The 17,141-nt window shown below is 43.5% G+C and overlaps 1 protein-coding gene across 5 annotated transcripts; it reads left to right on the forward strand.

Annotated features, from left to right (window-relative positions):
- Positions 1–265: 265 nt before the first annotated feature.
- LOC133381164 (zinc finger protein 420-like) lies at positions 266–13,299 on the forward strand. 5 transcript variants are annotated; one of them, XM_061619812.1, is made up of 3 exons: positions 2,132–2,154; positions 2,771–3,164; positions 8,692–13,299. In XM_061619812.1, exon 3 carries the CDS (start codon positions 8,832–8,834, stop codon positions 10,338–10,340), a length of 1,509 nt encoding a protein of 502 aa, XP_061475796.1. In that variant the 5' UTR covers positions 2,132–2,154; positions 2,771–3,164; positions 8,692–8,831; the 3' UTR covers positions 10,341–13,299. The 5 variants fall into 5 exon arrangements, with proteins under 5 accessions (XP_061475797.1, XP_061475794.1, XP_061475796.1 ...); XM_061619813.1 differs by lacking the exons at positions 2,132–2,154; positions 2,771–3,164 and adding an exon at positions 266–458; XM_061619810.1 differs by lacking the exon at positions 2,771–3,164 and having other exon boundaries at positions 2,093–2,154.
- Positions 13,300–17,141: the final 3,842 nt, after the last annotated feature.

The raw sequence follows: 17,141 nt of genomic DNA on the forward strand, positions 1-17,141 counted from the left end.
ACATAGTACTTTCTGCATGCAAGGCTACAATCATGGCCTTTGGGTTCTGAGATGTATGTTTTCAGAACCCACCCTATTCTTGCAATTGAAAGTGCTTTAATTATTTTTAATATTGTATTTTAGATTTTGTAACCTGCCCTGGGGCAATAAAAATAAAATAATAATAATAATAATCCCTTCCTAAACTCACAATCTGGCAGGGCCCGCATGAGAAACCGTTACTACCTTTCCTCTTGCTGCTGTGTAACCAGATCTCATCTGATGTGGCACCAGCAAAAGAACATAAGAAGAACCTATTAGATCAGGCCAGTGACCCATCTGGTCCAGCATCCTGTTTTCACAGTGGCCAACCAGATGCCCCAGTGAGAAGCCCACAAGCAGGACCTGAGTGCAAGAGTACTCTCCCCTCCTGGTGTTTCCAGCAACTGGTATTCGGAAGCATGCTGCCTCCAACTAAGGTAAGCTTAGTATCCGTGATATTTGCTTTCCAACACATCCAATGGGATCCTTGCATGTTCTTTCATGGAACGCTAAGGGCTTACCTTGCTCTTGCAAACATACAGAAGTGCTTTGCCACCTGAAATAGTTCCATGCTGAAACCCATTAGGGGAAGGGCCATGGCTCAGTGGTAGTGCATCTGCCTTGCATGCAGAAGGTTCCAGGATCAATCCCCAGCATCTCAAGGTAGGGCTGGGAGACAACCCTGCCTGATACCCTGGAGAGCAACTGCCAATCAAATACTAAGCAAGATGGACCAATGGTCTGACTCAGTATGGCAGCTTCCTTATACTCCTCTTTGCTGGCAGAGTAATCACAGCCATTGAGGAAGAGGTTGGTGGGGAGACCTATAGTGCAAGGGAGGAGGAGAAACGTGTATACCACCTTGCACTCCTTGGAGGAATGGCGAGATATAAATGCAGTAATAAATAAATAAACTACTTTGCTCTCAGAACCTGTTTATAGGAGGCCTGTCAAAATAATTCTAAAGTGTTTGTAAATTCAAGGTCTGTGAATCCTGCCCAAAGACAGTCTCTACCCCCACTTTTAGAGTCTTTGACCCTGAATACAAATTGATGGGGATTACAAGTGGGGCTTGCGCTGTCATGTCCTGCTTGCAAGCTTCCTAGAAGCATCTGTGTGGCCATTTGAGAACAGAATGCTGGACAAGAGGGCCCTTTGGCCCGATCCCGCCGGACCCTTCTGGTGTTCGTCAGTGATTGAAGTTTCTAACCTATCTGTGAAGTGGATGATTGCATCAACAAAGAAGTAATGCCTTTTTTCTCACTGGCAATGCAAAGAGTTACATGCTTCATTTTAGGCAGCTCTGTAACAATGAAAATGTTGGAACAAGAGAAGAACCTGCTGGATCAGATACGATCTATCTCATCCTTCATCCTGTTCCTCATTGAGGCCTACTGAATGCTTCAGGGAAGCCCTCATGTAGGACATGAAGGCGGTAGCCTTGTCCCACAATTGTTGTGCAGCAAAAGCTACTCAGTGGTATACTGCCTCTGGACCTGGAGGTTCCATACAGCTCTCATGAAACATAGTCATTCCAGTGGGCTGCTTGTCCTCAGGGAAATGAACAGGTAAAAAGTGACAGAAGAAAAAGTTTGGGGTTGCAGTCTGATTTATCCATATTGACCGTCACTGAGTTCTGGGTGGAGGTATAAGGTCCTGGAGCCATGTTGTGAAGGCCCACGATGGAGCCACTTGCTGAAATTAAGCAGATTTGGATCTCGTCAGGGCCTGGATAACAGAGCAGCTGGGAACCTTATGGAAGTTTCATGGGAGAAAACTGTAACACGAACATATTAAGATACAGCGTTCCTGGCAACCCATGGTCGTCTCTTTCATCGCTTCTGGGCAAGGGGAAAAAGAACAGCCGGATGTTCCATCTCCCCTGCAGCGTAAAGGTTCCCTCTGAGTTTGTTCCGGGAGGGAGGAGGGGAAAAGCCGGGAACAAACAGAACAATTTTTTAATATATCTTTAAAGGTCTATAAAGGGGCAGGTTGCTATCTTGTTTGTTGCCACAGTCCTCCAAGGGATATAGGAACTGAGCTGTTTCCTAGAGAGGCAGGAAATTGCTAATGCAGGGGGAAGACTATAGTGGATGCACTTTCCTGTCGTGAGGATTTCCCCTCCCCCAAGAGGTAAAGGTGTAGCACTGGGGCTGGGTGGGTTTGGGGCGGCTCGCGAAAAAAAAGAGGAAAGGGCCTTCAACACACACATACCCCAGTTTCTGCCTCATAGGTAGAAGGGTGAACTATCCAAACCCGCCTGCATGGTTTCTCTTGCAGGCTACTCTTTGTACCGTCTCCCCTTGGAGAAGGGGAGAGAGATCTCTCCATTCCCCGCCCTCCAACCAAGCAAGACTGTGTCCTCATCACGGAACACCCCCATCTTGCACAACAAGCCCGGGGAAAGGGCTAGGTTGATCTCGGAGGGAAGGTGGTGGTGGGGATCATGAAAAACAGAAGCTCCCTCCCAAAAAACCAGGCGTGTCCAACTGCAAAGCGGTCCCCATACCTCTTATTTTCCTTCTAAACTTAAAATCTCAAGACTGGAGAAAATTAACTTCCAGCTCCTGAAGGGGAAGGGGCTTCTCCAGGCGCCCTTTTGAGGGTTTGAATGGTGACAAAAGCTGCCAGATGCATCTCCCCTTCCCCACCCCCCTAAAAATTGGCTACTTGTGGATTAGGGCTCTTTTGTGTTGGTGCCCACCTTGCTTATTTCCAGACTCACAACTTGCCTTCAAAACATTTACAGCTGGAGGTCCTCATAGGGTTAAGTATAGAAGATTACCTGACAGCCCTACAAAGTGAGCCAGGGTGAGAGCCTGTGTGGTGGTGTCCTATTGAAGACCAGAGAGACCCAGGCTCAAATCCCTGTTCAGCTACATGGCTCCCTGAGTGATCATAGAATAGTAGAGTTGGAATGGGCCTATAAGGCCATCAAGTCCAACCTCCTGCTCAATGCACGAATCCAAATCAAAGCATTCCCGACAGATGGCTGTCCAGCTGCCTCTTGAATGCCTCCAGTGTCGGAGAGCCCACTACCTCTCTTGGATGTTATGTGCCTTCAAGTTGATTATGACTTATGGTGACCCTATGAATCAGCAATCTCCAACAGCATCTGTCGAGAACCACCCTGTTCAGATCTTGTAAGTTCAGGTCTGTGGCTTCCTTTATGGAATCAATCCATTGCTTGTTTGTCCTTCCTCTTTTTCTACTCCCTTCTGTTTTTCCCAGCGTTACTGTCTTTTCTAGTGAATCAGGTCTTCTCATTATGTGTCCAAAGTATGATAACCTGCGTTTCATCATTTTAGCTTCTAATGGTAGTGTTGGTTTAATTTGTTCTAACATCCAATTATTTGTCTTTTTCGCAGTCCATGTAATGTGCAAAGCTCTCCTCCAACACCACATTTCAAATGAGTTGATCTTTCTCTTATCTGCTTTTTTAACTGTCCAACTTTCACATCTATACCTAGAGATCAGGAATACAATGGCCTAAATGATCCTGACTTTGGTGTTCAGTGATACATCTTTGCATTTGAGGACCTTTTCTAGTTCTCTCATAGCTGCCCTCCCCAGTCCTAGCCGCCTTCTGATTTCTTGACTGTTGTCTCCATTTTGGTAATGACTGTGCCGAGGTATTGATAATCCTTGACAAGTTCAGTGTCCTCATTGTCAACTTTAAAGTTACATAAATCTTCTGTTGCCATTACTTTAGTCTTTTTGACGTTGAGCTGTAGTCCTGCTTTTGTACTTTCCTCTTTAACTTTCATCAGTCCATTGTCGTATGGCTCTAACAGTTAGGACGTTTTTCCTGATGTCCAGTCGAAATCTGGCTTCCTGCAACTTGAGCCCATTATTCCGTGTCCTGCACTCTGGGATGATCAAGAAGAGATCCCGGCCCTTGTGCTACTTGCCCTCCCATCCTCCCTAGCTGGGCTGTTGTGAGGGGGGAAAGGGAGAAAATCATGTGTGCCATTCTGAAGTTCTTGGAGAAATAGAATAAAAATGTAAACAATAATAACAGTAGTAATAGCGACAGACATATGAATAAACATGTACATAATGATATAATAGTAATATTCAACTATTATTGTATTTATTTATTTATTAACATTATATCCCACCTTTCCGCCCAGTATCTGACCATATTACAAAAAAAGTATTATTTTTTATTTTGCCAACACTGTGTTTCTCTGGGTATATATGCTGTCATCAAAAGCACTGACATCCGTAAGTAAATTTTGTGAATACCTCCATATTGCACACCTGTCCTCCCCACTTTTCAGGGATTCACCTCTGCAGAGAGAGAGATTTGGATTCAAATCCCTTCTCAGCTGTGAAGCTTAGCAGCTGCCCTTGACCCAGCCGCTGTCTCTCAGCCAACACTTCCTCACAGAGTGGTTCTTTCAGGAGTCCAAGCTACAGTCTGTACAGTAGGTGAGAGTGCTACTCAGCTTTCGTTTACACCAGATGCTCACCTCACAGCTGTGGCCTGTTTTGTGGCAACTGGAGAGTGGTCCATCTAGGTCAGTATTGTCTACACTGACTGGCAGCCACTTTCCAGGATTTCAGGCAGGGAATCTTTCTCAGCCACATCTGGAGATGCCAGCGATTGAACCTGGGACCTTCTGCATGCAAAGCAGATGCTCTAACGCCAAGCTACGGTCCTTCCTTTTACAGAGTTGTTTTTTCAGTTGTATAAACCACAGCCTGTGCTGTAGCTTTTAGTGCTGTTAAGCCTTCTTCATTGTACACCAGCTGCTCACCTTAGATGGGTTTTGTGCCAATTGGATATCATATTTTCAGGGGTTTCCCCACCCCTTACTATTATAAATTATGTAAACGACGGGAAAGTGGTTTTCCGAATGTTCATTAGTGTACCTGATAGCTGTTTTGAGGAAGTGTGGTCAGTCATTTCTGTGTATGCACTTTCTCCATATGACCCTCAAGGCATTTTCGCTCAGTTTTTAGAAGGGCAAAATAAGAAGGTATCACCAGAGTACAGTCTGTGTATATAAAATGTAATATGGCATATTTATTTATTTTATTTATTAAATTTATATCCCACCCTTCTTCCCAGAACTACATGTTTACAATGAAATATGTTTGTTGGTATTTATTGTGCTGCCCCATCTACGACATCCCAAGGAAGCAAACCTGTTTGGAGGAGTTCACAGAGTAGATGATTTTAAGGAGATTTAAAAAAAAAAAAAAAAAATCTGATTGTAATATGCTTAGTGGCTAGTATCCAATGCAGTGCTAACTGCACATCCTGTCAGTGCAAGGAGTTCCCCTCTCCTTTCCAGCATACCCCCTACATTTGTTCCAGGGATTCCGCCAACCCTCCAGAACAGACTTGGGGAGAGTGCAGAGTGCGCACAGGGGGAAGGTTTTGGGGGAAATCCCCTTGTTTAAGCAGAATTTTTTGTGCTGAACTGACGCTTATTTGGCTCTGCATTGGATACAAGCCAATCGGTTTGGAGTGGCCAGATGGGGGTTCAAGCAATGTGTTGTCAGGTTGATCATCCATATTAGGCATTATTGTGCATTTTGATCAGGGGGGACGATAACACATCCCCAGTACTAAGTTACTCTTGGGGCCTGGTATCACCACCCACAACAATTCTGTGGAGGAGTCAGGCTCTTTTGGGATGTGTAGCTTGCTGGACTCCATGCCCTCTTTGACGTACAGAGCAACACCACCACCAGTATGTCCTTCCTTGTCCTTCTGATAGTGTTTATAACAGTGTGCCACGGGTTATCTCCATTCTACCCGGTTTCTGTTATGACCATGATAATCAATGCTGTCCTTTAAGACCAAGCACTCCAGTTTGCCCCTCTTGGCTCGTAGGCTTCTAGAATTAGCATATATACAGTCCACTTTTTGAAGTGTCTTTGGCATTTGTGTTTTGGCCTGCAGTGCTTTGGCTTCTGAGAATTGCTAGCCTGTTGTTCCCCTGTACTCCCAGTGCCTAGTTCTACACCTCCCCCATTTAGATTATCATAATTTCTTAAATTTCATCTTAAAAGTTGGTGTGTGGGTCTCATCTGATATTTTTACATTGCAAGTGTCTCTTAGTATGATGTCCTCTGAGATTTGCTTTGCTTGAGTGTAATCTGCTATCTAGTGTGTTATTAGAGGTGGACCACAAGTGCAATGTGCCTGGACCAGACCAGTGGGATTGCCATCCCCCGGAAGGTAGATAGAGTGAAGTACAGAAGTGGGTGAAGGTACGCAGAGGGGAAGAGAAAGGCTAGTCACAGCAAAGCTCTTGCCTCCTCTCCTTTCCTCCCTGTATTTCAGAATCTGGGGGTGCCAGTCAATTAACCCCTAGTCTGGTGGTGATGTTGTTAAACATCATTTCTGTTCAGAATAAAACATTGACCATACACAACTTGATTGTGAATGAGGGGAGCTAGCTTGGGCAGATGAGCTGGGTGGTCCTATGTTAAACCAGCTCTGTCTTTTCAGACCTGGTTCAATGGTGTTCCATGTCAATGGGAAGTTGAGTGATGATCATTTCTAAAACTTCCATCTTGCTAAACATCAGAGAACTCACCGAAAACACAGAGACTTGCTTCTGAGTAGACACACATACCATTGTACCATAAGTTAACTATACAATGAATTGTTAATGACAGCCTGGCAAAGGAGGTGACATGCCTGAACCTCATTGCAAAGTTTTCACATTTGCCTTTGGGGGTGAGGAGGGGCATTCTTTAACATTCACCCACACTTACTGTGGGTGTATTAGCAGGAAATAACTTCTAGGGAGTACATGATTTCAGACAAACCAGCCACAAGAAAGATGCATCCTGGTTGCTAGAGACAGGAACGGGCAAACTCTGGCGATTCCAAGGACTAGGAAATAAGACATAAGCAGGAAAAGTGTACTACAGAGGAGGGGGAAACAGGAGCTCTTTAGGACCTCAGGGATTCTTACTGCCTGATGTCCAAACAACTCACTTATCAGTTACAGCTCTGACTTCACTCATTGGCTAAAACTACTGATAGGCGGAAGCATGTAGGCTGACTCATTTCACAGAAATTGTTTAGAAGTGTACCTGCACATTTACCTTCATAGCTTTCTAGGAAGGCTAGAGTTTACTTTTTTTTTTTTTTTTTACAAATGAAAGCTGAGAATCTGGGCATCCTACCCAGGGGTGCTAATAAAGGCCTTTGTGTGTGCTGGGTTGGTGATGATGACACTGGCCTCTGATCCCAACCATCCCTGGTTGCTGCTCTAGAACTTGCCCCCTGCCTGATAGGAAAAGACAGGAAGAATTTGTTCACTGAGGGACTGGCTGTGTGTGTGTGTGTGTGTGTGTGGAGTTCAGATGGCTAAATGGCAACACCTCATCTGTAATATGGGGACATTGTCTTGCATAAGGTTCAGATCCTTTTCACTGTGGATGATGACACTGGACTCACCAATCTCTGATTGCTGCTCTAGAACTTAACCTCTACCTGTTTGGGGGTACACACCTGTCTCTGCCCCCCCCAATTAGGACTGACAGCTGCCTCATTGTGAGTGCGTGAAGCCTAATCTTTGATGAGGCCTGATAGGAAAGGGCAGGGAGAATCCATTCATTGAGGGAAAGGTTATAATGAAAACAACATTTCAAATGGCTAATCAGCAACGCCAGCCCTCATTAGACAAGATTCAGAGGTTGCAGATGGAATGCAACCCTTGAAGTACAGAACAGTAGTGCAAAGCTGTGTAGTTATCTTGGGCCATAACTGGTAACTGATAATTTCCTCTCTCTTTTTTTAACTGAGGTTAAACTGATAGGAACCAGAGTGCAGTGAGCATTTCAGGTTCAGAAAAGGGCAACCAAAATGATAAAAGAGATGGAGTGGCTCCCCTATGAGGAAAGGGTGTAGCATTTGGGGCTTTTTAGTTTGGAGAAAAGGCGAGTAAGAGGTGATATGTTAAAAGTGTATTAAATTATATATTGCATGGAGAAAGTGGATAGAGGAAAGTTTTTTTTTTCTCCTAACACTAGAACTCGTGGACATCCAGTGAAGCTGAATGTTGGAAGATTCTGGATAGACAGAAAGAAGGACTTCTTGATACAACACACAGCTAAAATATGGAATTCACTCCCACAAAAGAGAGTGATGACCACCAACTTGGATAGATTTAAAAGAGGATTAGACAAAGTCATGGAGGATAAGGCTATTGATAGCTACTATCTATGATAGCTCTGCTGTGCTACCATAGACAGAGGCAGTATCTTTCCAAATACCAGTTGCTGGAAACTGCCAGAGGGAAGAATCCTCTTGTGCTCAGGCCCTGCTTGTGGGCTTCCTGTTGGGGCATCTGGCTGGCCATTGTGAGAACAGGATGCTGGATTAGATGGACCATTGGCCTGACCCAGCAGCCTCTTCTTATGATCTCAGTTTGGTCTCTTTCCCTTGTTCTCCCCCCCCCAGTTTACATAATCTTGTGGAATTTATACCAGTTACATCACAGGAAAACAAACATATCTGTTCTAGTAAAATCAAGTAGGAAAAGAAATCAAAACAATGTCACATTATTGTGTAAGACACTAGCTTACATAGCATGTGGAGATGAAAGAGGAGAATCTTGAAGTTACTGAAAACAGAAACCGCTAAGTGGGCTTTGATTTCTGCCTTGTACTCCTAACTGCATTTTTCTCTTATCCCAGTCAGGTGAGTGGCAGGACACGGAGAACTATTGGGAGCCATTTGTGCTGTCAAGCCTGAAGCAACCAAGCATGAAGTCGGAAAAGAGTCAATAGGAAATCAAAGGAAAGACAAAAAAAGCATTAAGAAAACAAATTGCAGAATGGGAGTAAGAAAAGGTCATTGCAGAAACCACAAAGAGGAGAAACCATATAAATGCATGGAGTGTGGAATGAGCTTCAGTAATAGTGGAAGCCTTACTTTACATCTAAGAATCCACACAGGAGAGAAACCATATAAATGTGCAGAGTGTGGGAATAGCTTCAGCACTAGTGGAAACCTCACTAAACATCAAAGAACACATACAGGAGAGAAACCATATAAATGCATGGTATGTGAAAAGTGCTTCAGACAGCATCAACATCTTGCTTCACATGAAAGAATCCATACAGGGGAAAAACCTTATAAATGCATGGAATGTGGAAAGACTTTCAGTACTAGTGGAAAGCTCACTTCTCATCAAAGAACCCACACAGGTGAAAAAACATATAAATGCATGGAGTGTGGAAAGATGCTCAGTGATCGTGGAAGCCTTACTGTACATCAACGAACTCACACAGGGGAGAAACCATATCAATGCATGGAGTGTGGAAAAAGCTTCAGAGACAGTGGAGGCCTTAATTCACATCTAAGAACCCACACAGGGGAGAAACCATATCAGTGCATGAAATGTGGGAAAAGCTTCAGTTATAGTGGAAGACTTACTTCACATCTAAGGACCCACACAGGAGAGAAACCATATAAATGTATGGAGTGTGGGAAAAACTTCAGTGATAGCGGAGGTCTTGCAAAACATCAAAGAACCCACACAGGAGAGAAACCATATAAATGTTTGGAGTGCGGAAAAAGCTTCAGTGAAAGTGGATACCTTAATAAACATCAAAGAACACACACGGGAGAGAAGCCATATCATTGCACAGAGTGTGGAAAGAGCTTCAGTAATGGTGGAAAACTCACTTTACATCAACGAACCCACTCAGGGGAGAAACCATTTAAGTGCATGGAGTGTGGAAAAAGATTCAGTGACAGTGGAAGTCTTGCAAAACATCAAAGAACCCACACAGGTGAGAAACCATATGAATGTATGGAGTGTGGAAAATGCTTCAGTCAAAGTGGAAACCTTAATACACATCAAAGAATCCACACAGGAGAGAAACCATATAAATGCATAGAATGTGGAAAGGACTTTACACAGAATGAAGCTCTTGTTTTACATCAAAGAACCCACACAGGGGAAAAACCATATGAATGCATAGACTGCAGAAAGTGTTTCAGCAGTATTGGAAAGCTCACTTCACATCAGAGAACACACACAGGGGAGAAACCATACAAATGCATAGAATGTGGGAAAATGTTCTGTGATAGTGGAAGCCTCACTTCACATCAAAGAACTCATACAGGGGAGAAACCTTATAAATGCATGAAGTGTGGAAAGTGTTTCAGCAGTAGTGGAAACTTCTCTATACATCAAAGAACCCACACAGGAGAAAAGGCATATGAATGTGTAGAGTGTGGAAAGAGTTTCAGTACTAGTGGAAAGCTCACTAAACATCAAAGAATCCACACGGGAGAAACCACATCAATGCATCAAGTGTGGAAAGATGTTCAGTGAGAGTAGAAGTCTTAGTGTTCATCAAAGAATCCACATGGGAGAAACCATATGAATGCATAGATTGTGGAAAGAGTTTCCACAGTAGTGGAAACCTCACTAAAGATTAGAGAACCCACACGGGAGAAACTGTATACATGCATGGACTGTGGCAAAAGCTTCAATCATAGGTCAAATCTGGCACAACATAAAAAAAACCCACAGATGAGAAACTATATAAATGTATAGAGTGTGGGAATAGCTTTGGTCAGAGTGGATACCTTAATACACATCAAATTACCCATACAGGGTAGAAACCATATTAATGTATAGAATGCAGAAAAAGCTTTACTTAACATGAAAGAACCCGTACAGGGAAAACCATATAAATACAAGGAATTTATGTGAGCAGTAGCCTTAGTTTACATCAAAGAACTCGGACATTGGAAACATAACACTGCATGAAGTAGTGAAAGAGCTCCAATGATAGTAGTAACTTTAAGAGCTATCAAAGAATCCACATTGGTGAGAAAACATATAAATGAATAGAATATTGAAAGAGCTTCAGTCAGATGAGAAAGAATCCACATGGGAGAAACCATAGAAATATTTGAAAGGTTGAAAGAGCTGTTCTAGTGGAAAGCTTACTTTATATAATGGAACACATACAGCAGATAAATAATTTAAATGTATAAAATGTATTCTTACTCCATATGAAAATCCACTTAAAGCAAAATATTATTTAAATGCATATTCTCTGGAAGATGATTCAGTCACAGAGGAAGCCTTAATACAGTGAAAAGACATAAGGAAGAAACAGTTTGAAGTATGGCACGTATAATGAATTTATATCAAATCATATTGGAAAGGCCTCTTCCAAATCTCCCCTCCTCTTTAAGTCCCCAGCTGTGGATGAAACAGGGAACACAGGAAGACTTGGAAAAGGCTTTAAGATATCCCCCACTCTAGTTTGATCAAATGGGCGTGCAGGAGCTGTTGTAAAGCCTCTTTAAAATAGTGTGTAGATGCGCAAGCTGCTTCAGTTGGCGCTTTTGCATCAGACTTTAATCCCCACACAGTTGATGAGCAGAGATTAAGTCCTGCTGCCTTGGCTGTGCAATCCTGTTCCCTGATGGGAACAGGATTGCACAGCCAAGACAGGATTAAACCCTGTCCTCCTGCCCATCAGCTGACATCACTAGTGATGTCAGCAAGTGGGTGTGGTTTGGAGAAAATGGTCTTGAGGGCCAAATGGGACCCCATGGGGGCCATGCTTGGCCTGGAGGCCTGAGGTTCCCCATCCTGAAGTATCCTCCTGCACCAGTTCTGCAGGATGGGTGTTGGGGCACAGAGTATGGTGGTTCTAGCCCTACTTGTAGCAAGTAACATTGAGAGAATGCTCTGTGGCCCTCTGGCATTTGTGTTATGGGGCACTGTTTTGTCCCCAGTGCTATTTAACATCTGGTGGGAGCAATAACTGTGTGGGGAAAACTACACTTCCCAGGATTCTTTAGGGGAAGTCATGCCCTTTAAAGGTGAGTTGGATGTGCTTTAAATGTATTGTGTGGATCTACTTAATAAACTTTGCCTGCATGTAAATCGTTTTACCATATCTTGGCACAGTCATTAACCAAAATGGAGACAATAGTCAAGAAATCAGAAGAAGGCTAGGACTGGGGAGGGCAGCTATGAGAAAACTAGAAAAGGTCCTCAAATGCAAAAATGTATCACTAAACACCAAAGTCAGGATCATTCAGACTATGGTATTTCCGATCTCCATGTATGGATGTGAAAGTTGGACAGTGAAAAAGGCGAATAAGAGAAAAATCAACTCATTTGAAATGTGATGTTGGAGGAGAGCTTTGCGCATACCATGGACTGTGAAAAAGACAAATAATTGGGTGTTAGAACAAATTAAACCAGAACTATCACTAGAAGCTAAAATGATGAAACTGAGGTTATCATACTTCTCACATAATGAGAAGACATGATTCACTAGAAAAGACAATAATGCTAGGAAAAACAGAGGGGAGCAGAAAAAGAGGAAGGCCAAACAAGAGGTGGACTGATTCCATAAAGGAAGCCACACCTGAACTTACAAGATCTGAACAGGGTGGTTCAAGACAGATGCTCTTGGAGGTCACTGATTCATAGGGTCTCCACAAGTCGTAATCAACTTGAAGGCACATAACAACAAATTGTTTTAATTAATTTTTTAAAATGGAAATGAGCTATAACGTTTACTGGGTGACTGTGGGGTACTCACCATCTCTCAGCCTAATCTACCCCACAGGATGAAAACAACAGAGGGGAACTATGACACCATCTGTCGGGAATGCTTTGATTTGGATTCCTGCATTGAGCAGGGGGTTGGACTTGATGACCTTACAGGCCCCTTCCAACTTTACTATTCTATGATTCTATGACCACCTCGAGGAAGAAGGGCACACTCAAAATGTAGAGAAAGTAATACTGTACAACCATACTGATACTTATTGGGGTATAATATGAAGAAATATTTATATAAGCATGACTGTCAAAGATGTTTATTATTTACACAACCTGTAAATATATTTGTAGTGCAATCCTATGTTTCTTTACTCAGAAGCAAGTCCCAGTGTATTCAATGGGGCTTACTCAAACAGAGAAGCGTGCACAGAACTGCAGCCTCAAGTGATAAGGAACTTTACTCACCCAACCCAAAATTCAGAATCATGCCACTTTAAGCTGTTTTGCAACTGTTTATACTTGATTTTTATGGTTACTGCATTTTAAAGGGATTTATTTCTTGTTGTGAACTGCCTTGGTTTCCAGTTACCAACCCTACCTCACAGGGTTGTTGGGGAGAGAGACACACACACACACAGACACACACGAGATGTAAAAATACATTGACCCCATATAATAGTTTCTTGTCAAAACCAGTTGGTCATTACAGAACATTTTTTTAAAAAATCAGTATTCTTTTCCTACATAATAAAAGCAGTAACACCTATGTAAGTCTTGCCTGATTGCTTAAAAAATAGGTTTGGAGGGGGAGAAAAAGATTTATAACACAAACAGATTTTTTTGCTATGGTCAGTCAAAAGTCCCATTAATTTACATCACAAGCCTAACCATGTCTACTCAAAAGTAAGTCCTATTGAATTCAGTGGGGCTTACTCCGGGTATGTGGGATTAGCATTGCAGCTTTACTCCCAGAAAAGCAAGTACTGGATTAAAACTTCATATTGGGGTTTTCAGAGCACTGCCCTCTTCAAAATTTAAACTTGTTTGACTCCTGCACACGAGAAAAAACAACTTTTGGTACTGCTGAAAGCTCTATCCTTACTCAATTTATGAGAGTTTCAGACAAACAGGAAAAAAACCAGTTTCTACCTTTGCAATGGGGTCTAGGTACTGCCTAGAGGCCAATAAATCCCTTGTCAATCACAACCCTGACTTCACTTTTTGGCTGCAAACCTGAAAGGGCAGGGTTAGACCAGCCAGCTAAGATATTGTTTCATAGAAGTTGGGGGGGGGGGGAAACGGCTGATGTTTTGGTGTATATCTCGTGAACCAGACCACCTAGAAACTTTTTTTAAAAATGAACGCTGAAAGTCCAAAGATTAAGGTGACTCACCCGGAGACCTGGAGAGGACCCCAAAAATCTGGAGTCTCTGGGCAAAAACGACACCTTGGCAACCCTATGACCACGTTCCAGGAAATTTTTCATGGTAAATTGAAATCTGTGAGGAGATACAAAAGCTGTTCCTCAGAAGCAGAAGTTATCCTCCCTGTTCCCTTTCCCCCCACTCCACTGTTCTCTTTTGTGTGCTTGATTTTTTGTTGTTGTTATTTTGCAACTCTGTGACGTCAGTTATATGTAATAGATGCTGCTTGCTGATAAGCCGATAGGGTTATGGTTGAGAGTAGGAGAGAGCTAGTTTTAGAGGTGTGAGTGGGTTGGGAATCATGGTTGGTTTTATTTGTCCTTTTTTAAAAAGTAACTATTTAAAAGTTGGTTGTTGCAAAGAATTATTGAGATCTTGATAACTGCTAGATTTGTGCTATAATCTTAGATCTTTAATTGTGTGAAATTTCATTTGTTTCAAGAAAAGTGAGCTTGCTTTATGTAGAAAATACATAAACTTATTTATTTATCCTCTCAAGGCGCTCAAACACTAAAAACATCTATAAAACATCTTAAAAATGAAACATCTAAAAAAAATCATTAAAAACAAAATGTCTTAATATTTTTTTAAAATCTAAAAATATCTTTTAAAACAATTCCAACACAGATGCAGATTAAGGTCTCTACTTAAAAGGCTAGTTGAAAGAGGAAGGTCATCAGGCACCAAAAAGACAACAGAGATGGTACCGTTCTAATACTGAAGGAAAGTGAGTTCTAAAGGGTAGGTGCCACATCTCTGAAGGTCCGCTCCCTGTCTTGTGCAGAACAGACTTCCTGATGAGATGGTATCTGCAGGAGGCCCTCACCTGCAAAGAACATAAAACATAACAGCCTGCTGGATCAGGCTAGTGGCTCATTTACTCCAGAATCCTTTTCTCACAGTGGCCAACCAGATGCCTATGGGAAGCCCGCAAGTAGGACTTGAGTGCAAGAGTACTCTCCCCTCCTGCAGCTTCCGGCAGCTGGTTTTCAGAACCATACTGCTGCTTCTGACTATGGAGGCAGGGCATAGGTGATGCTTCAGTACAACAGGTTGTATCCAGTACTAGTCATACTCAGAACAGACCCATTTAAATTAATGGACATAACTAACTTAGTTCCAATGGGTCTAGTCTACTCAGTAGTTGGATATAACCCAATCTAATACAACCTAAACTATTGTTACACTGCTGTCTGGCCATCTGCTTTGTTTGGCAGATTACAGGTGAATGATACAAAATTGTTTATTGGTTTTTCCTTACTGGGAGCTTATGGTTGGGAAATAGTGTGCAATCTGAGATGCGCATCAGAGCTTGGGGGAATTGGCATTCCCCACAGGTAAAGGAGTCTGTGCATGATGGAGAGTGTTTTGCAGTTTTATATCTGCACAAGCAGAGTTCTAAGTAGACTGATGGAGTCTTTGTCTTGGAGGATTTCTCTCGGGCAGGGCCAGTGCCAGAGGGCGGCCAGGTCGGGCCCTGGTCAAGGGCCCTGGGTCCCAAGAGGCCCCTGAAGGGCCCCTCCTTAGGGTGGGTGGGTAGCGCTCCCTTCTGTGATCCATGGCAGTGTCGGCTCCCGAACCTGCCATGGATCGAGAGAGGGAGCTCACAGGCACCCCCTACTGACACACAGGCCCACAATACCTGCCCACATGCTCCACCTACCTCTCCCTTAACGTAAATGCTGGTTGCGCTGCAGGTGCAAGCTTGCCATCAACCAGGATGGCGGCTGAGGTTTCCCTAAGGGGCTGATGCCCTGCCGCCATCTTGGTTGATGGCAGAGATGCGCTCGTGTAGCATGCATGTGTGCCATCAACCAATATGGCGGGGGAGGCACCAGTCCCTTAAGGAAGCCTCGGCTGCCATCATGGTTGATAGCAGCATGCATGCATAGTGCGGGCAGCATTCACCAAGGGAAAGGTAAGTAGGTGCTGCATGCATGCAGCAGGGTCCGGGGCAGGCTGGTACCCAAGGGTCCTGGCATACCTGGTGCTGGCCCTGGGTTCTGATGTGGGGTAGCCCATAGAAGGGCGTCTTTGCCACCATTTCCTATGATCCCATTGGGCTCCAGGGAGGGCCAGCGCAAGACATGGTGCTGTTGTGGAAATTGCTTTTCATTCCACGTCAAGATGGTTCGAACCCAGGAAATTAGTGCACACGAGACTTCCAGACAGAAAGCTAGCTTTTAATTACTTACGTAAGGAGACAGTGATCACACAAGCATGTCTACCTGAACACAGACTGAGGCTCCCTTATATACTCTCGCAACATCCAAGGACATGTGATCCCACATAGCGAATGAAAGAATTTATATCTGCGATGTGTGCCAGAAGAATTGCTTAGTAACTCCCTGTTAGCCATTACACACGGGAAAATTGTAAACCAGCACCGGAATTTCAAACACTCCACCCTCCTTTGTACGTGCAATTACCCTCGCCCATCATGGGGCTGGAATTTTCCACATCAGTGCCACCCTAAGTTTGTGGAGCTGCTGTCATCCCTCCTCTCCTGCAACCATTGCCCCTCTTCCTTCTCTCTCCCTTTTCCCTCTCATAGAATTCCTCCACCTCTGCCTCTTCTCTGTTTCATTTTGTGGAAGGGAAATGGGCCCTACCTCAGAGTGAGGCATTCTGGGAGACGTCAGCCAAGAGAGAGCTTGCACATTGCCTCTTTTTTTGGGCAGTTAGACAATCCTTGTAAAAAGTACTTAAGTTTAAAGTAAACTTGATCTTTTAAATATTTTTATAGTTATGTCTGTTACAATCCTGGAACAAGCAGCTGTGGTACAGGCACGAACTCACAAGCCAGCTCTTCCACAGTGCCTCATTCTGAGGAAAGGACCCCGCTTCCCTTCCTCAGAGCGAGGCAGAGAGAAGGCTGCACTTAGCAGCCACAAAATACCAAAAGTAAGGTGGGGAGATAGTAGACAAGGCAATTGCCTCATTTTTCCTAATGGATGGGCCAGCCCTGACTCTTCTTTCCTCTGGAAGAAACAAAACTCAGGCCATACTGCCTTAGAACTTCTAACTGCTCAGGAGTGTAGCAGGCTACTAAATAAGGGGATGGTTTAAAAGAACATGCCAGAATGGGCCCTTTATAAAAGAAATTGGTGCAAAATATGTTGGGATGTGTTAGAGACAGTTGAGAACAACCTTTAAGATCCAAAACCATTAC

The sequence above is a fragment of the Rhineura floridana genome, chromosome 3 (assembly GCF_030035675.1).
Source record: "Rhineura floridana isolate rRhiFlo1 chromosome 3, rRhiFlo1.hap2, whole genome shotgun sequence".
Lineage (NCBI taxonomy): Eukaryota > Metazoa > Chordata > Lepidosauria > Squamata > Rhineuridae > Rhineura > Rhineura floridana.